The following is a 21,670-nucleotide window of genomic DNA, read 5'->3' on the forward strand; positions in this document are numbered from 1 at the left end:
CTCCTGTTGGCTGCATTTGAAAAGTTCTTCCCGGCTTTCAGGAGCAGAAGACAAATGAGATTCTTTTTCGATGCTTTAAATAGAGCCGGCCTGTAGCTTAAATGGGTCAGCAGCAAGCTGCTTGAGAAAATCATTTACAAAACAGCTTCCTGATATTAAACACGCACAACAGCATGACATATACAACTCTACGCATCAAACACCAAAAGGGTCCACGCCCCAGAGCCTGGTACGCTTTTCACAAAGGTGTCTGTTATACAGCAGGTGTGCATCCATCCACTCATTCATCCATCTGACCATCCAACCGTCCATCCATCCGTCAGTCCATCCGTCCATCCGACCATCCAACCGTCCATCCATCCATCATCGATCCATCCAACCGTCCATCCATCCGTCCATCCGACCATCTGACCATCCAACCATCCAACCGTCCATCCATCCATCATCGATCCATCCAACCGTCCATCCATCCATCCGTCCATCCGACCATCTGACCATCTAACCATCCAACCCTCCATCCATCCATCATCGATCCATCCAACCGTCCATCCATCCGTCAGTCCATCCGTCCATCTGACCATCCAACCATCCAACCGTCCATCCATCCATCATCGATCCATCCAACCGTCCATCCATCCGTCAGTCCATCCGTCCATCTGACCATCCAACCATCCAACCGTCCATCCATCCATCATCGATCCATCCAACCGTCCATCCATCCATCTTCTTCTGCTTATCCAATTATTTTAGTACCAGTAAAATGTGTGCGTTTTTAACTGTTATGTTCTCCATATTTTACACGTATTCTAATGTTTACTTTCTCAGCAACATTAACCACATCTGCAAAAGCTCCACTTTCTAATTTTCTAGGTTACTGCAGACATTTCCAGACTAAGTACCAAAGGAAAACATCTGCCGACATATGTGAGACCGGTCTGTAATGTCTCATTTAGGGTGATTAAAATCTCCAGCACCTGCTGCACTGAACAGAAATGTTTCACCGCATGTGGTGTTCAGTGTTTCAGCTGACAAACAGATGGGACTTTTGGATTTTACCCAAACTTCACCTCATGCAGTAAATCCACAGTGCAGATATCACTGTGAGATTCCCGGGAATGCCATCCAACAATGAACCACTGCATCCTGTGAGTGTCTGCAGATGAAAATGTAAAAACCAGCATCTGAGACACATGAATTTTAAAAGCAAGCATTTTGTAAGAGAGTTTGGAGAATTTGTGTCCCACTTTTAGGTTTTCTGGTTGTTTGGAGGTGTTTCTTCTTCTGTTCTTTGTCTCTGGAGAAAACGCTAAAGATAAAAAAAAAAAAACGCAGAACGAAGCATCTTTAATCAATCTTTAACTTTCAGTAAGCAGAAAATAATCTTATCCCATGGGACTATTCATTTTTTATGTATTTCATTCCCTTTAAACCTACATACAGTTTTATTCAACAAAAACATGTCCAATAGTTCATCTCTGCTACCAGAAGCTTCCTGTGCATGATTTGCATCTTTGTCCATGAGGCCTTCTTCTGTGGACATTATCCTGTCAAAATATACATTTTTAGGCAAAGTTTAAATGTAACATCTGATGGTTGCACATTAGGTTTGGGGAGAGAGTTTCTGGATCTTTGCTCCGTCCTCAGAGTGACTTTGTCTGCTTCCTGAAGATGAAAATAAATGTAAAAGATCACTTTTCAGTAGATCCAGCGTTACAGAAGTAGTTTCGATTTTTATGGACGTGTTCTCACAATTTTTTGGTCACACTTTGTACGACCTGCTTTCCACAAGGATCTGTACTCAGATTTCACTGGTGAGGCTTTATGTCCAGCTTTTAACTCATGGTAAAAATTAGAGATGTGCATCCCTCGTTAATTTAAACATGTAGCAATTTTACTTCTACAAGGACTTTGATTTAACTTGTCAACTATTCAGACTAAATATTGAACTGAAATTCACTCTGTTAGCTCACAATAAACTAATAAACTTCTACACGGACTGTAAACCATCATCGGTTTCTCTGATGAATCCTGCTCTCTGCTTTGTTTTCAGTGTACTGACAGCTTCTTTTCAGAGTTTCCTCCATCTTGATAACAACGCTCAGCCGTGACACGTGCTGCACTTCTGTTGCCATGGAAACCGCATCCAAACGGATAGAGGGGTCACGTACCTGGGGCGCTTAGCGTTTTCATTTTGTCCTCTAAAGTCTCATTTTTTCCACCGTAATCGAGCGGAGCGCTCTTCCTCACTCCCGACGTGCGACACACGGTGAAAACCACGAAGGCGTGAGGCCGAGTCCGTCTCTGGCACACGGAGATGTCAGAGATTTATGAGCAAACGCTGACACGTCGATCAGGCCACCCAGTCCAAATTTATCAGAGAGGGAGAGGCGAGAGGGGGGAGGAGGTGAGGAGAGGGGGGTGAGACCTGTCAGATGGTGAAAAGGGCAGAGATGACGACTCTAAACAACGGCTCGCCATCTGCTTTCTGACAACACAAAGACTTCTCACGGTCGGCTTCTTTCTGAATGACGCCCTGCAGAAAGAGTCAGAAAACCGTCCTTCAGCGGCGCCGCTTCCTGAGCCAACGCCTCGCAGCCACGCAGCACTCGACGTGCCACATGCACCGCCATTAGAAAAGTTTGTTTTCAGTCAGACAGCGCAGGAAGTTCAGCGCAGAGACTAGATTCTTTTTACTGAACTGTTTACTACAACGAAGGGTGAAGCCAGCTTAGAAAAGGAGCAAACGAAGGCTTTTAAAATTATTTTCAGCCGTAATCTTAACCTGACACTGGCTGTGACGTCGCCCACTCATGGAACCTTCTTGAATCCTCGACAGTGTTTTGAGACCAAACATGATGAGAAATATTTTTGTTCATGGTTTTGGTTTTGGTTAGGGATTCAGCCTGTGTTTAATCTCTGCTCCCGTGTCCCACGTTTCATGTCATGTTGTCTCATGTTGCGTGTCTTGAGTCTGAGTTCGGTCTGTGTGTTTCCTGTTTTATTTTGATAGTCCTTGTCCTACATCAGCGTATCTAGTTTTGCCTCCCCTGTCTCGTTGGGTCTGATTAGTCCCCGCTGTGTTCCCACCTGTTCCCCATCCTGCTCGTGTTTTCCTCTGTCTGTCATCGTGTCGTACCCTCACGATGCTGTGTTTGTCCCTCTGTGTTACTAGTTCTCAGTTCCTGGTTTGTTTTCTAGTTTAGCTTTGTATTCGATGTGAGTTTTCCAGCAAGCTGCCGTTTTGAGTTTTTTCCTTTGTCTTGCGTCGTGCACATGGGTCCTCGCCCTGCCTGCCACACAGCACAACCACGACAGATATGACTGAGAAACAAAAATCTTCTTTTTTAATCGTCCCTTTGGCTCCAACTGGACCATAATTTACAAAACAAACACGATTTCATAAAATAAGAGCTGTTATATTCACTGCCACCAGGGGGAGACTCCTCCCAAAAAGAAGAGATAACGCTGCTGCTCGCTTGATCTGTGGCTCTATGATACTATTTATTATGGTCCCCTTAGAGTCAAATGTTACCAGCATCCATCTGGCCCTTCTGGATTCAAAACACTGGTAGCCACTAGAATACTTCACCTCGCCCGTGTCGGCTGTACGCTGACATAAAACACGGACGTAACAGACGGAGGGATGATGGCGAGTCGCACAAGCCTGGCTTCATGGACACTTTGATCTGCACCACACTCAAGTTTGTTGGCGTTCCAAAGAAAAACCTTTCCTGCCTCCTGAGCTCTGAAGCTTTATTTATTTATCACTTAGTTATGAGACTCATACGGAGCCCCGCAGGGGACATGGGAGAAAAAAAAATTAAGACGGACTTTTGCGAGTTTTGCGAGATCTCGCAACAGTTTTAGCCGCATTCTTCGGGCGCCGGCTCGAAGCCGACCGGGAGGTCGAGGCACGATGTGCCGGGAAAGCGGTGTTCCTCCCGGCTGTAGTAGGTCTCGACCTCCCGTTAGCTTCGAGCTAACGGGAGGTCGAAGGCCGAAGAATACGTTTGTTTTGCGAGATCTCGCAAAAGTCCGTCTTAATTTTTTTTTTCTTCCATGTCCCCTGCGGGGCTCCGTAGACTCAATCTTCCCGTTAAACAAACAGAGGATTAATTTATCTTCTTTACGAATCCTCAAAATCCCTCCTCGGTGCTCGCCCTGTCCGAGTAAACCACAGAGCCCTTCATTGTGAGCATGTCCCTGGACAACACCTCCAGCTAAACACCGTGAACCGCTGACAACAGCTGAGGGCAGAAGATGGATTGGGGGCTGCAGCTAGCCTTTATTAGAAGGACTTTCAGGAGATAACAAGGACAAAGAGGAGCATAAGCAGGAGGCGGCGTGGGGGGCGGCACCTGAGATTGAGCAGCACACTCCAGATTGATCCAAAAACAGCTGAGAGCTATGAGCTCAAATGTGTGAGAGTAAACATGCAACAGCACCAAAGGTCTATGGACATCTGAGGGCACAAATATTAACAGCTCCACACTCATCACAGCAATAATTCAGTTTTATTCATATAGCACCAAATCACAACAACACTCGCCTCAAAGCTCTTTATGGTGGAAGGTACGGACCCTTTAATAACACAGAGAGAACCCAGTGTTGGTGGTGACGGCGGGAAGGAAAAACTCCCTTCTAACAGGAACGAATCATCTTCATGGGCACGAATGTCGTGGTCATTTTGGCTTTTTAATCATTTTCTTTAATCTGTTCTTTTCCTGGACTGGAATGACTGTACAGCTTACACGATTTTAAAAAGCAGGAATTTGGTACACAAATATGAAATTCGTTTAGATTTCTCTTCTCCACACAGCATCAACATGTACATACAGCCCCACTAACAACAACAACAAGCATAATTGTGTCTGCATACATAAGCACACTGAGCTGGTTTCTCGGCACAGACCTGAGTTTTGAGTGTAGGCCACAAATCTTAATTCAGCCGTATTCAAACACACATCAGAAGAGGTTTTGGAATCAGGCTAACAATACATGGTCCTCCCCGACCTCCACGCTGTTACAACTACACTTAAAAGCCGAATCTGTACCAGGGAACAATCATCTTTAAATGAACCTGACCAATTCGTGTCACGGTCCTGGTCAGTGACAGTGTTTAGTCTTTTGGTTTATGGTTCTGTGTTTCTAGCTCTAGTAGTTCTTTGTTCTGGGATTTTAGTTCTTACGTTTTGTTTCTGTGTTCCCTTTGATCGGTGTCAAGTCCATGCCTCTTCCTGTTGTGTTTCCTGTTTTATTTTGATACTTCCTGTCCTGTTTGCAGTGTGTCTGCTTTTGCTTCCCTTGTCTCGTTCGGTCTAAGTTCTCCCAGCTGTGTGCCCCTCCTGTCTCCCGTTCCCTGATTACTCTGGTGTCTATTTAACCCTGTGTTTTGCTCGCCCTCTGTCATGTTGTACCCTCATATCTGTCTGTGTTCTGGCTGCTGGAGACGCCTTGTTATGATTCCAGTCTAGTTAGTTTTCTGTAGTGATGGCCAAATGAAGCTTTCCGAAGCACTGAAGCTTGTATTGAAAAACGGTTCATTACTCGAAGCTTTTCAACACAGTCCTCTCCGGTGACATCTGGTGGTGAAAATTTTGAAGAGCAGCTTGAATCTGCAAAATAAAACGGACTGCTCAATTATCACTGCTCACTCAAGAGTGGAGTTCTCTCTGATATTGGGCCACCGTTCCGTTGCTTTGAACATGTAATTGGTTTTGTTTTCTCGATTGGGGGGCTGAAAAAAATGTAATGCGTATTTGCGTAATACATTTTGATCAATAAACTTTCCCTATTTAAACATGCACTATGGTGTGGCCTTTCTTTGCTCATAACTCCTTGATGTTGGTAAATACAATAAGTGAGCAATATATACATTATACATATGAGAATGCACAGCACATTATGGAGTATGCCCCTGCTGTGAAGTCCTGCCTCCATCTACTTGTCGTTTAATCACTGGACAGCTGGACAGGTTCATACAAAATATTAGATGAGGCCAATTGTCCTATACATATTTTTGACCTAGGGGTGGGATTGATTGTGAACTGGAAAGGGAAAATGCTTAGGAAGCTGAGTACGGCTGCATCGTCACTGATTTGTAGAATCATTTTGATTCGATACAGGATCCGATTCAATTTGATTGGAATCTGGAAAGTTTTGCCTCAGTCAGAAATATTACAGTTCTGATCATTTAACAGTATATATCCATAATTTCGTATCTATTAAAAGAAAGCTGACACATGTGAGACTTAATTAGAGATGTAAACAGAGAGTTATGAAACCTGCAGCTGCAGAAGCCAGCGAAGAAAAAAGAGGCAAACACAGCGCGGACCCGCCGACACATCAAAATCTGACTCTGACGCGTCGGGTCCGCGCTCTGTGTTTTCGTTTGTATGCAGAATCCGTAAACCTGCTCCCAGGTACTGTTTTAGCTGCATGGTGTTTGACGACATGTTGTGAGGTTTAACCTGAGATGCTGGCGTTTCAGGCATAATAACGTTAATTTACAAATCGACACGGGATTTTAATGAATCAATATCACTTTATTCAATTTAGCATGGATTGTAATCAGAAAAGCGATAGTCAAAACCCACCCCTAATCAAGAACTTGCAAAGTAAAAACATGATCTATGTCAGGTAGCCCTTTTGTTATTTACAGTTAAAAAGAGGATTAGTGTTACTGTGCGCTGGCTGAGTCTGTTTCTTTTCTTAGAAATAGTTTCTCCTGTCTTGGAGAAAATCCACTTGCATGGAACAGAAGAGGCTGTGGAGTGCAGGAACCACACTGCAAGTTGGTAGATATGCAGGTATTCCTGGGTCCTGCAGACTATCACCTAAAAACAATAAACAAAATGATTTTCTAAACTGTAGCAATGTAATGTACGTATAGTGTCAAATACATTGTTGTAGTCTTCATTAGCTTTAATTCACATGGAAGTGTTCCTAAAGTCATATGCTGTAATGATATTTCCATTATGAAAACATGATTTTGGACATTTCAAGTTTTTCACTTCGGCAGATAAAATAAATTGAGCAAAATCAACTCAAAATATTCCCACACGCCAGAACGTCCTCTCTTCCTCGCTGGCTCCATATCTGTCAGTGGAATGATCACCTCGTCGCTATCTGTCACCATCAACACACTCCACGAATCCCGTGGATGATTCACTTCCTTATATCCGTTTGAATCAGGTACCGAAGCAGTTACGTGCGTAATGAAGCTTCGGACGTCACTGGTCACGTGACTTTTGCCAAACGAAGCAAGCCTCGACACAGTGCTTCTGAACCAGTGTGTTGTTTTTTTCGACACACGCTCCGGAGCGTCAGCTTCAAGCGGGCCATCACTACCGTCCGGCAAATAAAGCTGAGTTTACGTTGGCCGTCTTGAGTCCTGCACTTGGGTCCTGCCTGCCGCACACAGACCGTGATAATTCTGCTGAGAAGGTGGACAAAACCCCGACAGAAGTCTGGTCAAGGTGCAGCTTCCTAATGAACGTTTAAACAAATATTGGCTGTACGTTCACTCTGACCCCGTTTGCTTCAGAGAAAATCCAAAATAATGAAACATTTATTTTTTAAAAATCAATTCTTGTAAAGATTCCAGCAAAGGAAAATAAATGTTCAAAGAAATCATTAAAAGCGTAAATTTACCATGACATTCATGCCCATTACGAGTGGATGTAAACATGTGACCAGTCTCAGCGTTTGTCCACTTTCTCACAGGAAGTTTCTCTTCCTGAAAAGAAACAATTTTCTAAAAAAGTCTTTCCTGTCACTTTAATGTAAATCTGATTCTAACCTGATCTGATCCAAACCCACAAACAGTCCTTTGAGTCCCAAAGTGACCAGAGATAAAGTCCTTAGAAGGTCTAACACGATGACCCGTCCTCACAAACATGGACATTTGACCACAGACACAAAACGCACTCTGCTGCTGAGTTTTGGCCGTTGGATTCTGGTTTGGAGATGACAGAAAGATGTGCTGGAAGGACAGCATGCTGCATCCCTGTGTGTGTCGCCCACTCGACCATTCATGTGTTCAGTCACTGAGGTGAGGAGTCAGAGACGTGATAAACATGAAGGCGGTGAGGATTTCTCAGGTCCTCGTCCTGCTGTAAAACTGCCTGAGCATGCTGTCATCCTCCCTGGCTGGACTGAAGAGTGCGCGTGTTTGTTTGTACTTGTATCACAGAGTCTGTGGGGACTTAAATCTGTTGGACACATTGTGGGAGCACGTCTCGTTTTGGGGACAAAGAGCGAATCTGTATAAGTGCAGGTGCATCTTGGGATGAAGACTGGGTTTAAGGTTATCCTCCTGATGATGAATGTACACGACTGTAACGTCAACTTGATGATGAAGGCGTGACTGTGTGTGTGTGTGTGTGTGTGTGTGTGTGTGTGTGTGTGTGTGTGTGTGTGTGTGTGTGTGTCAGGGTTGGCGAGGAAGCGACAGAGCGTGACCGATGGAAAACGAGAGGAGTGATGAGATGGAGGTAGACGCAGATAGGACAGAGATAGAAGAGATATGTTATCAGTACTTGTGTCAGGTATTTCCTGTGAGTGTCTCCATCTGAGCTGATTAATAAGGACCTCAGATCTCTACATCAGCACAGCACAAATAATAAGGTGTGATTAGAAGTATTTCAGCATAGTCAGAAAAACTTTACTCTTGATTACATCTCTGAATCCTAAACTTCCTCTAATACTGCAGCTGCAAGCGATCCATGCAGGCTAACACAGCATTCATCCCCCCTGGTCCTCCTGTCCTGGGACACTTCAGGCCAACAGTCGACCCAGTTTTATTTCCACAGCACCAAATCACAACAGTAATCACCTCAGGCTGATTTATATTGTAAGATAAGCAGCCTACAATAATATAGAGAAAACCCCAAAATTCAGACACCCCCTTCTGAGCAAACACTTGGTGACAATGGAAAGGATAAACTCCCTTTCAACAGGAAGAAAGCTCCAGCAGAACCAGACTCGGGGAGGCGTGGCCATCTCAAAAAGGGCGAGGTCTCTTTGACTGACAGATGGATGGAGGGCAGGCAGCTCCTACCTGCCTGCTGGGCTTCTCCTTGTTCTGCAATTGAAAGTATTTAATATAATTGTCCAATGAAATCCCTGCTGTGTGGTTAACTGTACAAACACGCTACCAAAGACGTCCATGCTCCAGCTTTCTGATAGAAATTCTCCCATTTTATTGAGTTAGCACAAGTTTGCAAGTATCTGCACGCACACATGCACAAGGCTGACGGCTAGAAGTCACTAACAAAGTCTGCTAGTATTAGCAAGTTCGTTACTCCGTGCTCTCATCCTTATTTGATCAGTTCTTTCTAATAATAAAACGAGGGAGCCAAATGTTAACAATGTTTGTCACGTGAAAATGACATTTTTGGGCTCCACTCATTATCAACATCATGAAGCAGGAAGTCTTTGGAATGGAAGTTTTTTCTTTGTTAGAGCTCAGAAGAACTGGGTGCTGCCCCTCAGCAGGCTTCCAGTAATTGACCAGTCACAGTAAAGCATATTTTTAGGGAGGGGAGCGAACAACAGGAGCTAAAATGACTTGTTTCGAGATGAATCGTGCACTATAACAAGGATAGGAACTGTTTTAAACGCTCAATCATCCAAAGCTGGTCCATGGATAAGGTACGCTTTAATAACAGATGTTACTCGATTTTGATCATTTCATAAATGAATGTCTGACACGCATAAGTGTGTTTTTTATTAAAGAGTCCGGCCACGTTAAGTGCACATGAAAGAAGAAGACGTCAGATTGACTCTCTGTGAATCAGAGCCGCTTCAGCTCGGACAGAAAGGACAGAGATGCTACGTTCAGCTCATGAAAGGCTCGGAGTCACCAGCTGCTGAATGCATCCCGAGCACAGGTTTGGTGTCTCTTCTTATCTGTGATGTATTTAATTATGCGTTTGTTCAAAGTCGCATTTACGACTGACAGCTCACCGCTGTTGAACTCGCACACAAAGAAAATCTTTGTGATGACGACAAGCAGCTGAAGGAAACCAGTGAGACCAGTTCATGTTCTCACATCTTCTTCTGCTGGAACTATTTCGCAGCCTCAAAGCAACGAGCCGCAGTGCAATCCCACTGAGCTCTGTGTGACGGGAAGGAGGCGGCTCTGTTCGCCGAGCTCGCTCCACACAGACGTGAATGAGTGTACCGTCAGCTGACTCACCGTCTCTGCTAACATCCACAGACAGGTTCCTCGCACAAACAGGAGGAAACAAAGCATGAGAGCAGGAAGAAGAGCTGAAAGCAGCGAAGAAGAGATAAAATCCCAAGGGTGAGGACGACAGCGCAAAACTCATGATGTGCACAATTCTTTTTTGCTCTTTTTTAATAGCCAGTACATAAAACTAAGCTTTGGTGATACAGAGCATACACCTGAGCAGTTTCATGGTCCCTCATGGAAGAACTTTCATCAGCGCCCTTATTTCCCCGCGGTCGCCACAGCAGATTGATCCACGTGTTTGATTTGGCATAGATTTTCCCCCAGATGCTGTTTCTGATGCAATTATCCCAGTTTGGAACCAGCACTAGCCGTACATCAGCTTGTCAAATACCGAGGGTGGGTTTGCATCTTCTCCCAGTCTCAAACCAGGAATCCAGCGTAGGCACTGAACCCTCAGAGAGTCAGGGCCTCTGAGTTCTGCCAGTACGATATAATCGAATTAAAAATGCTCCAAAAGGCTCAAACAGCACAAACAAGGTCCAAAGATCCAGTTCATAATTCTCCAAAAATAAAACACCTACCTTTTGTTTGACTCTGTCTGTAATCACACAAACGGCTTCATTACGTGAAGCCAACACTGTCAGTAACTAAAGGTGATTTTCAGTAAAAGCTGAAATTTGACAGAGTAATAATGTAAAAATGACTCGTGTTTCCTATTGTTGTAATTCTTCTGTTATTCAGTTTTATGGAAATATTTTCAGTTTATCAGCATCAAAGTTTCATGTTTTAAATATTTGTTGCAAATTGATGAAGTAAAAAAATGCTCTTCCTTTTTCTGCCTCAGACCAGTCTGACCTCTGAGCCTCCTTCCCCACAGAGCGGATGCTCTACGTCCCACAAGCCTGGAAACAGACCTCCAAATCCTCCACCTTGCACTGCCACTCGAGCCACAGCACAGCGTCTGAAGACAACAGTCTGAGTGAGCTTAGACGAAGTTCAGTTAAAGCTGCTCGGTGGCAGGAGCTGAACAGGTGGGTGATCTCTGATCACTAATCAGCCTGATTGATTTTACTGCTCAAAGACTGTAGCACATCTGCTGAAGGAGCTACAGTGCAAGCATGTACAAGCCAATATCGCCATCTAGTGTCCGTCTGCAGAACTGTTTCTGTCCTGCAGCTTCAGCACTGCTCTGTGTCCTCTGAGCTCGAGTGCGAGGCCTCCATCAGCAAAAGTCCAAACGTTCCAAATATTACCATCAAACATTTACAAATCCACTCAAGAGGAAGCAAACGTTTATAAATAGATCGTAAACACTTTCACAGTTTTTATGTTTTTACTCATTTTTAAATTCATTTTGTTTGTCTTAATGTGCCTTTATCACTAATTTTACTTATTACTCTAAATATGTTCTCTATGTAACCTATTTTCTACACTAAAGCATATATATGTATGTATTTATTGAAACGTGTTAAATAAATGTAATTTTTTTTATCCAACAATCAAATCTAATTGGGATTAAAAAGCAGCAAAAACATCCAGATGCCAACAAGATGATTCAAAGCTACTCACAGCTTCTCTCCATCTGCAGCTTTGGCATCCTGAACCAGAAAAACCGAACCAAAACTTCCTCAGCCCAGATTCTGCAGGATGCTGTATCGCTTAGCGACCAGACCACCGCCTCCGGGGGTCAAAGGTTGGCCGGCTGCCACCTCCTGGAACCGAGGCATCCTGTCAGCTCACCTGTGGAATAAGAAGAGGCGACGGAGAGCTCAGAGTCACTAAAAGCGCAGTTCGACTTCCCCGAATGGGAAAATGATATCCATGTATTACGTCTGTGTGTTCACACTGGCCCTCCACAGTAATTCACTGGTCCAGTGTTCCATGACCAGGACGAAATACGTGTCATGTTCCTTCCACCGCCCGACAATATCCTCAGTCGTAATCAGTAACGCTACAGCCGCAATATACACAGTACAGGTAGAGCACCGCTTTCCCCTCCCGAGTCGCCTGATGGTTATCAGCTGCATCCAAAGTCCCACAGGCTAACCAAGCCTGATAAGACTCCTTCTTTAGCACGATGGTTCCTTTTACCTCTGATGTCCACCATCTTCTGTGGTTAGCACCATGACAGGCACCAACCACCTTGCAGCCCCAGCTCAGTGCAGCAGCTTCAGCAATGGCGGGGCTGAACATGGTGCATTCAAACTCAGTGTTTCCCTTGGAATGCTGTCAACTCTCTGCCAGGGATGGGAGTCTCCCGGACTGTGGGCTCTGCTAGGCATTTCCAGTGTACCCTCAGTATACATTTAGGCACATTGGGTCTATCCAACATCCTCCTTGGCCACCTGATCCAACCCACTGCATCTGGTTGAAACCTCTCAACCTCACGCATAAGCTCACGCTCCTTCCACACCAGGTGACGTTTCATGTCTCGATAGCCGGGCATTGGTCTACCAGGATCTCCACCCTTGGTCGCCACCCAGCACACTGCATGCAACCCCTAAGCCACCTTCTGAGGGTGGTGGGCCTACAGGATTGTGAGCCCAAGTCCTTTCCTGCCTGGCTCCAGGGCGGGACCCCGGCAACCCTATCTCAGACACGTTGAACTGTTTCCTAGGCTTTTCACTCATGAGGGTTTCTGAATAGCTCTTTGTCTGGTCCTTCACCCAGGACCAATTTGTCATTTGACAACATAGCCCCTGGGATTCCTGGGATACACAAAACCCTCCACCATGATAAGGTAGCGATTCACAGAGGGGATCATAGATTAATTTCTAAAGACAGAGTAAAATAAAATCACAGATGTGGTATTTCTTTCATTCTGAAAAGAAGAAGAAACCAAAAAAGTCTAAGAAACAATCAAATCCATCCCAGAGTGAGAGAAGTGAAGCAGAAAACTGTTAAGGCTTTCATCAGAGGAGTTATTTTATTTTGAAAACATTTCAGGAAATTGGTTTTATTTTGAAAATGTGACCGGACCCATAAATGCACACACTCAATCGCTTTGTCCGTTAATGGAACTCGGGTACCAGTATCATGTCTTTTTAAACAACTGTTTTCTCGAGCTTAGAGCATGCGCGGGTGGAGGATACGACAACCGGAAGCTTATCAGCTGTTTGTATCCGCTGCTTTAATCAGCTCGTTTGTTCCCGTAAAACCGACGGCGGAGACGAAAAAAGGAGAAAAAGAGCTAAAAGTGTCCGATAGTGAAGTTCTGAGGATCTCGAGTAGCGGAAAAGCTGCCGCGTCATCTCGCGATATTTGGGTTTTTAAATGAACCATTTAACCAGGTAAATAAACTGGAGCGATGATTTGTTGCTCGTTTGTGTTGTTGTGTTTGCACATCTCTGTTGCTTGTGGGGCTCGCACACAAGAATTTCACTCGCATGTGCTGTGCCAGTGTGCCTGCACATGTGATGTGACAATAAAAGTGATTTGATTTGATTTGTTGTGTTGTTTACCTGCAGCAACTCTGGATGGCGGACTTCCGTGTTTCCATGGAAACTAAAAACAACGAACGCGCAGGCGCACTGACAAATGCAGGGGAGGAGCTTACGTCAGGAGCTCTCACCAGGTGTTCTCACCTTGTTTACTTCCTGCGACCAATCTGCTGCTTCCTCTGTGGTCACATGAAGCTGAGGCGACACAAACTGAATATATTGCATACTGTTACTTCTTGCTGTCAGTAGCATTTAAGCTGACAAAGCAACAAGCTGTGTTGAAAGACCTTCAAACTATACGTCAGTTTTCACATTTTATTTTATTAGAATAAAAAAATATATAAGCGATGCTTTTCTCTGAATTCTATCGATACGTTTGTGCTGCAAGAAATTGTTAAAAAATGAAGCATTTTCTAAGGACAGCATGAAAAACAGTAAAGAAAGAAAAATGCTGCCTCTTTCCTATTGGTTGAAAAATGTACCATGTCGACCAATTGAAAAAAAAACCCCGACAACACGTGGTTGTTTAGGAAGAGAGAGAGAGGGCGGGATTTGTGATGTTTAGTGTGTTGGGAGTGTGTTGTGTGTGTGTTGTGTGTCAGTGAGGGCACTAATGAATGTGACAAAGGCTGCAGTGCAAACACTGTCTCCAGGTGGAAACAGGAGCAGTGATGCACGTCCTGCTGTCAGGCCTGCAGCTTTGTCCCTGTGCTGTTCTCTGTCTCGTGGCCACAAACTCATTTTCTTCACTGACACCAATGATTCGTGCGGCATCTTATTGTGACACCTGCTTGTTCTCTCCAGTGGCGGTCCTAGCCTGTTTGGTGCCCCGGGCGAACCCACCCCCCCCCCCCCCCCCCCACACACACACACACACACACACACACAAACAGACACATAAAACATATTAAGGATTGTACATTAACATAAAACTGTTGTCGAAATTCACCAGAGAAACACAAACACACACACACATGAAGAGAGAGAGAGTATGCATTGTATGAGAACAGGACAAATCAACAACTGACAATCACTAATTAATATTAAAATCTGTAACATAATGTGTTGTTTGGAGTTTAGTTTGTTACTGTTACTATTTTTACCATTTCTTCTTGGAGCAACTGTAACGCACATCATTTCCTCAGGGATTAATAAAGTGTTCTGATTCTGATAGTTTCAGGATGAGCTGCCATCATCCAATCACACATCTGCTTACCTGCATCTTTTGCTCGTTTCTCCTCCTCTTCTTTTCTCTTTTTCTAAACTGAGCACCTGATGGCTTTGAACTTTTCTTGTCCATCTTCCATTGGTTTTAATTTTGCACTCCAGTATGAACACCCATCCCTCAACCCGAGGATCACCACAACATGATCTAACACACCTACACCTTAGTTCACAGATTCACTTTGTCTAAGACGCATTTCTGGGATTTCACACAACCCAGGATTCAAATCATGAATACATAATGGATTTGGATTTACATCATTATGAATGAAATGTGCTCTACTTGGAAGCAGCTGGCCCCTCCCCTTTTGACAGGTTGTGTGTGAGACTTTAAATCATCAAACTATAAATTATAAATTGTCATTGATCCTTTACCCCGAGTCCTAAAGTGTATATTTATTTTCTTACTGTTCTTATGTTTATTGTTTGTTTCCTTGCACTACTGTAGTTGGAGCCTCGTCATCTCGTCTCTATATGCTGGACTGTCTGTAGCGGAGATGACAATAAAGTTTACTTTGACTTCAGCAGCGAGCAGGCGCACCGAGGGCTCTCGCGCTCACTTCAAAGAATTTTGAAAAAACATCGGTGCAAATTATAAGTCTGCATCATGATGTCTGGTGTTTTCATGTTTGTTGTTTTGTTTTTATTTTGTTTTATTTTGTGAGTTGGTTATTAGACGCTGCTCCAGCCACCAGAGAATCCCCTGTCGCCCCGCCCTCTCCTCCCTGTGCCGCAAGCAGCAGGCGCACCTTGCAAACGGAGGGCGCCCTTACTCCCAGCAAATGGGCGTAAGAACACCGATCCCCACTATACATTATATATATATACTATACATTTTACTTTGGGTGTCAGATTCAGATAATTATTTATTAAAAGCTCGACATTTTAAATGAGAGTAAGAAAGAAAAGTATGTCTTTGTGCCCCCTTTTCCCTGTTACTGCCCTATCGGCCCCCCTGGCTAAACCATGCTAGACCCGCCCCTGCACAGTTACGTCAGCTGCGTAGAAAAGGATCCTGGTGTAGAAAGTAATATTAAATAAATTCTAACTGCAGCTTATCAAGCTTAAACGTGCTGCTGTTGTTCAGCCGCTGGTTTCCTCTTTCTGGTGCAAAGTGGGCCAAAAACAAACAAGAGAGACGATCAGCTGATCATTGATCATGATTGAAGCAGCAACAGGAGAGGGAGGGGGAGGCAGTCGCTCCGTATATCAGTTAAGCTTAACGTGGGAATGCTTTACAAACATTCAGAGATGAACTTACACACTTGCTTTACTTCTCTCTGCGATAACTTTGTCGGAGATGAAATGCCGGGTTGGTAGCGAGGCTCCAAATCAGGGGCGATTCTAGGATCAGAGCTTTGGGGGTGCTGAGCACCCAGACAGCTGCCCAGCCAGGCAAGATCAACTTTACTCGTCACGATGAGACGTCTTCCCCGTCTCTGTCAGTCCCTGCATCCTTAAATGTCTCCAGTTGTCCAGAGTTGTCTCTGAATGTCTCCTTGGTGCATTTAAACCCCTGCTCCTCCCTGTCCTCATCGTCTGTTGTCTTCGTCTCCATTATCAGTCATCATAATTTTACCATCTCTGTGCAAGTCTGCAAATTTCTTTATTAAATCATAAGATTCTTAAATTCATCAAGTCTCTCTGTGCCTGGGTCCTCGTCACAAAACATGACATCACTGTTTTGCACATTTGAACACAATTTAATCCACATTTGTGAAAGAAAAGAAAAACACTTTTTTGAAAAGTCTGTAACAAAACCATCAAATCTGATAAAGGTTATTTAAATGCTGCTAAAGAAGAATGGATTGGAATAGAAAACATACATATGCTAACCTTAGTTACTGGGAGAATAATGAACGATGCTCATAGTGAGTAAGAAGTAAACAGTATAATACAGATACATAAAAAAACAGAATACATTTTTACAAATAAATTATTTCAAAATATTAATAAAAACTATAAAAATAGAGGCAACTTTGCTGTGGTAGAATGAATAAAATGTATGAAAACATCTTTACTGCAGATGCTAATTTTACTCATTTAGTAAAACTAATTTTGTGTTGTAAGAATTATGACTTTCATGCTTTCATGGTGGTGCTTGGGAGAGCTTGACTTTTATCAGGTGGTCCACACTGTAACAAGTGTGAGAACCACTGATAAGTGTCTGTGTGCTTTTGGAAAACATTTAAAGCTGCTGTACAGAATCTTTGAAACAAGCTTAAAACGTTTTTAGAAACAGAGCATCTGCTTCTCTTTACAGCTGCTCGCTCCACCAGGGCTGTTTGGCTCTTTCTGATAGTGAGCACATGTGATGCACGTACTGCGGCAGTCATACAGACAACTGGACGGTCCAAACGTTGGCCGACCTGTTACTGGCTGAGGTTTTAGCAGAGCTGTGGCTGAACCACATAAAAATATATCATTAATGCTTCAGCACCCCCAAAAATGGGCTAAAATCGCCCTAACTCCAAATGCTCAACCAGACCGCCGTCAGGTCTCGCACGCTACAGCCGCTCTATCACGTGACACATACTGCTCCGACGTGCTCCGAGTTACGCCATGTCGCAAGTTTTGTGAGGTACTTTCATTATATTTAATGGATCGGATTACATTTTTTTATTTCTCTCCGATGTCCGATCCAGTAATTTAGGTCAGTATCGGACCGATTCCCATACGTCATGTCGGATCGGTACATCTCTAAATGAAACTGAACAGATCTAAAGAAGGTGTTCCTGAAATTTGGCTTTATTAGAACAGGACGGATGGATGAGCACAGCCCTCTCAGCACAGGGCTGACAGGACTTATAAACCATAATGTACATCAAATACACAGTGACTTAAAAGAAATCAATAAATACACAAACACTTCAACCGCTGCTTCCTCAGACTGCATGAGTAACAGGAACCACTCACTGTCGGATCTGTGAGCGCTAAAATGACTCTGTTACTAGAGCCATCCAGTCGTTCTCTAAAAGTGAACATTAACTTTCTTCAAAGTGCTTTAAAAGTCCAAACACCCACAGCTACAAACATCTGGCTGGCACTACCCCCTCTAGGTCTCCTGACCACAAGGGGGCAGTATATAACGGTATGCAACAAACATAAATCAACAAAATCACTTAAACAAAAGCTGAATTTGTGTCAAACAGTATTTGCCTGCACATAGAGCTTACATCTTTGTCTGTATATGTCATCGTTTCTGTGGTCAGTAGTAAAGTAACCGAGGTATTTCCCCTTTTTGAAAGAAAAAATGTGTAACCCCTGGACTAAAGAACAGATGCTCCAAGTGGGCGAGGTGCTAATTTTCAGATGGCAGGTCTACATCTAGAATCAAAATGAGCACAAACATCAACAACCAAAGTGAAGCATTAAGACAAAACAGAGCAATGTCACACAGGATCCACACATTTGGGCCACAAAATAGATGTAAATTGACTAAAGTAAGACACAAATCAGACAAAAACAGATGCAGCAGGATCACAAACAGACACATGTTGGCTACATGTTGATGCTAAATGACTAAAATCACACGTGCAACACTTTCTACATATTTGACAACAGAAGAAGAACACAAACAAAGTTGGAATGTATTTTTAATTATTTTAAATTTTTATTTTATGCCAAATTAGATATTTTGCATAATCAAGCACCAAATCACAAAGTCTCCTCCCTGTTTGTACTGTAAGGTCAAAACCCTACAGTACTACAGAGAACCCCAACAATCAAACGATCCCCCTCTGAGCAAGCACGAGGCGACTGTGGGGAAGAAAAACTCCCTTTTAACAGGAAGAAACTTCCAACGGAACCGGGCTCAGAAGGGACGGCCATCCGCTGCGACCGGTTGGGGGGGATGGAAATCAAAAAGGAGACGAGATGGCGTGAACTACAGTTGTTAGAATTTGGATTTGGTGCTAAAATTCTGCTTCAAGATGTTAAAAGAAGCAGGGCGGCGGGGAAAAGCCAGGATGGTCATTTCAATCATCTCTGGCTTTAGTGAACCACCTGAAGGGTTTTCGCAGAGTTTTTCCCAACGCTGAAAAAACCCTGGAAATTTTGGACTTTTTGGGAGGACCGGGGATGACTCCGAGGCGCATTTTTAGATGCTTTGTCAGAACCTCATCAAAAGACGCATCCTTTGCCATCGCAGCCTTTAACACAGTGTCTGGGGAGCCAAACTCCTTGATGAGGCATTTGGTCATTTTCTTGATGAACTTTTTCTTGTCCTTCATCAGACTTGTGACGGACTCTGTGCTGCTGAGTTCAGGCTGCATCAGATCTCTCAGACGCTTGAGGATCGCGTCAGGTTCTTTTGTAGTACATGCTGCACTGGCAAAAAAGTGTTGAGTTTCAGGGTTAGATTTTCTGATGACTCTCATCATGAGGAGAACGGCGAGGTCACTGGAAATTTTCTCAGCATCAGAAGATGACGCTGATACAGACCTCATCTCTGACATGTCAGAGGAATCCTTGGGTGAGCCTGAAACACTGGCAGAGCGTTTTTGTGGGGAAATGCTCCCAGACTTTGGTGTCTGATCAGGTGACTGATCAGGTGAGTGATCAGGTACCAGAAAGCATTTTTCTGGGGTACTGCTCCCAGACTTTGGTGACTGATCAGGTGACTGAAAAGGTACCACAAAGCATTTTTCTGGGGTAATGCTCCCAGACTTTGGTGTCTGATCAGGTGACTGATCAGGTGACTGAAAAGGTACCAGAGAGCATTTTTCTGGGGTAATGCTCCCAGACTTTGGTGACTGATCAGGTGACTGAAAAGGTACCAGAGAGCATGTTTCTGGGGTACTGCTCCCAGACTTTGGTGACTGATCAGGTGACTGATCAGGTGACTGAAAAGGTACCAGAGAGCATGTTTCTGGGGTACTGCTCCCAGACTTTGGTGTTACAGGTGTCGGAACAGATTCTCTTCCACTTCCATCTGAATCTGTGCTGGTTTCCTTTGTTGGGATCTTCGTTCTTTTAATAATGTTCTGGATTTCTTCCACAGCCACAGAAATTTTGTCCTCAATCAGGTGATCTTCGTCTTCGTTCTCCACCCAGAGTAAAAGTTTTTGTACAAACTTTTCTACTGCGTCTTCTACGAGCACATAGAGGACTTCAGCAGAAAAGGGAGGCTTGGATCCATGTGCTGGTTGTGGAGTCCTGCAGATGACGGTGTCAGACAGGGATCTACCCATTACAGGTTCGGGGACTTGATACAGTCGATCCGTCATAAGTAGATCAAACATTTTTGCCGTTAACTCCACAGTGAAATCTCTGGTTGCTCCACCAGTTCTAAAGTTTTCCACTGTTTTGTGGATGCTGAAGAGTTTTTCTTCCTTTGTTAATTTCTCATACAACTGATTAACGTCTGATCTAATCGCGTCGAAGTCGACGGGAGAGGAGCGTATGTAACGGAGCAGTGTGTTTCGGCTGGAAACCGTACTGTTATCAGAGGGCACCGTGTCACCTTTGGGGTCCTTGCAAATGTTTTTCAGACAAACAAGAAATTTTCTGTTTGCCTTTATTACTTTTCTCAGGTCTTTTTTCGTTGTTTCAAATTGTTTTCTGGCAAACATGGAAAAGCGCTGTTTGCGTGCTTTGAGCCGGGAGTGAGAGGTGGATTGCAAACATCTGGAGAAGAAGTCTCTCAGCTTGTTGGTAATTAATCCTGCATTAAAGGCAGGACTCCTCTCACAGGGCTCTTCGCTGCTTACATCCATGTCGCCAATGATCTCATTTACGATGTCAGCTGCAACCACTTCTACTGGGGTTGCAGCCCGGAAACTTTGGCTTCCTGCGGCTCGTTTTGTTTCGTCCTTTTCTGTTAGAGTTTCTTCCTCATCTTCATCTGTCATCTCTCCATCTGAGCTCCTTGATGACAGAATCACAGAAATCTCTTTGATTGCTGATTGCACGGACATCTTTGAATCCGTACTTTCTGTACCGGAATCAGAGCCGCTCGACAGCTCACGCGCGTGCCTTTTAAGGCACGAGGCAGCGTGGCAAACCATGCGGTGCAGCTTTTTAATATCACTACATTTGCCGCTGACATAAACGGCGGGGTCTTGCGGGAGATCGGGGCTTTCTCTAACGAGTTTGACCGTTGAGCTGACCTTTTCGGAGATCTCTTCCTCAACCATCCGTGTCAGCTCGTCAGTGCTCTCAGGTCGCTGTTCCAGGACGTTAAGAGCGCCGGCGATGGCAGCTGAGATGGAGTCTCCGAGGGACGGGCTTATTTTCCCCGCACCTAAAGGCTCCGGATCTTCCTTCATCATGCGATCCTGAATAACAGGAAGGGCATTTTTGAGGATTCTGCTAGAGGCGGTCTGAATGATTTCACAAATCATATCAGCGAGCACCGCTCGGACGCCTGAGTCGCATGTGCCACTTTCTATCATGCTCCACTCAGCTCCAGAGAGCCTTTGGAAGCACCTGTTGAAAGGTGGCATAATCTGGTCTGGTGTGACCACGACTGTATTTTCGTTTTCGCTGCGTGTTGACATGGTTGTATCGCACATTAGATTTTCTGGGTTTGAGAGAACAGCTGGATAATTTCCTTGTTGGGAGAACGCCGACTGTTGAACATTTGCAAACAGGTGAGCAGTGATGTTTCTGTGTGAGCGCTCCTATTTAAAGCTTTCCCTGCCTGTGACGTGGCTGTGACGATCAAAGCAGAAGCTGATTCCTTTGATCTGCCAGTGACGCCACACAGAACGCACGAGCGCACGGATAGAAGCCGCGCCCTCACCATATCCCAGGATTCACTGCGAGTCAGCGGTTGAAGAAAAATGGCGGACGGCCGAAGTGAAGC

General features: G+C 44.3%; 1 protein-coding gene and 1 long non-coding RNA gene across 2 annotated transcripts in view; one reads left to right on the forward strand and one right to left on the reverse strand.

Moving 5' to 3' along the window:
* nek11 (NIMA-related kinase 11) overlaps positions 1–12,644 on the reverse strand; it is a 52,485-nt gene extending 39,841 nt beyond the window's left edge. Inside the window, exons 1-2 of the mRNA XM_085472616.1 lie at positions 12,554–12,644; positions 11,768–11,856 (exon numbers count right to left, since the gene is read on the reverse strand). Of these exons, the coding sequence (XP_085328742.1) occupies positions 11,768–11,856; positions 12,554–12,644 (180 nt within the window). The remainder of the gene's footprint in view (positions 1–11,767; positions 11,857–12,553) is intronic.
* Positions 12,645–12,986: 342 nt separating this feature from the next.
* On the forward strand, positions 12,987–13,986 carry LOC146699500 (uncharacterized). Its single transcript, XR_014922846.1, has 2 exons — positions 12,987–13,488; positions 13,666–13,986. It is a non-coding gene; the product is annotated as an uncharacterized LOC146699500 (long non-coding RNA).
* The last annotated feature ends 7,684 nt before the right edge of the window (positions 13,987–21,670 follow it).

This window comes from Copadichromis virginalis, linkage group LG11 (genome assembly GCF_057382275.1).
Source record: "Copadichromis virginalis isolate Kocher_CV1m ecotype Utaka linkage group LG11, C_Virginalis_male_GT1.1, whole genome shotgun sequence".
NCBI classification, from domain to species: Eukaryota; Metazoa; Chordata; class Actinopteri; order Cichliformes; family Cichlidae; genus Copadichromis; species Copadichromis virginalis.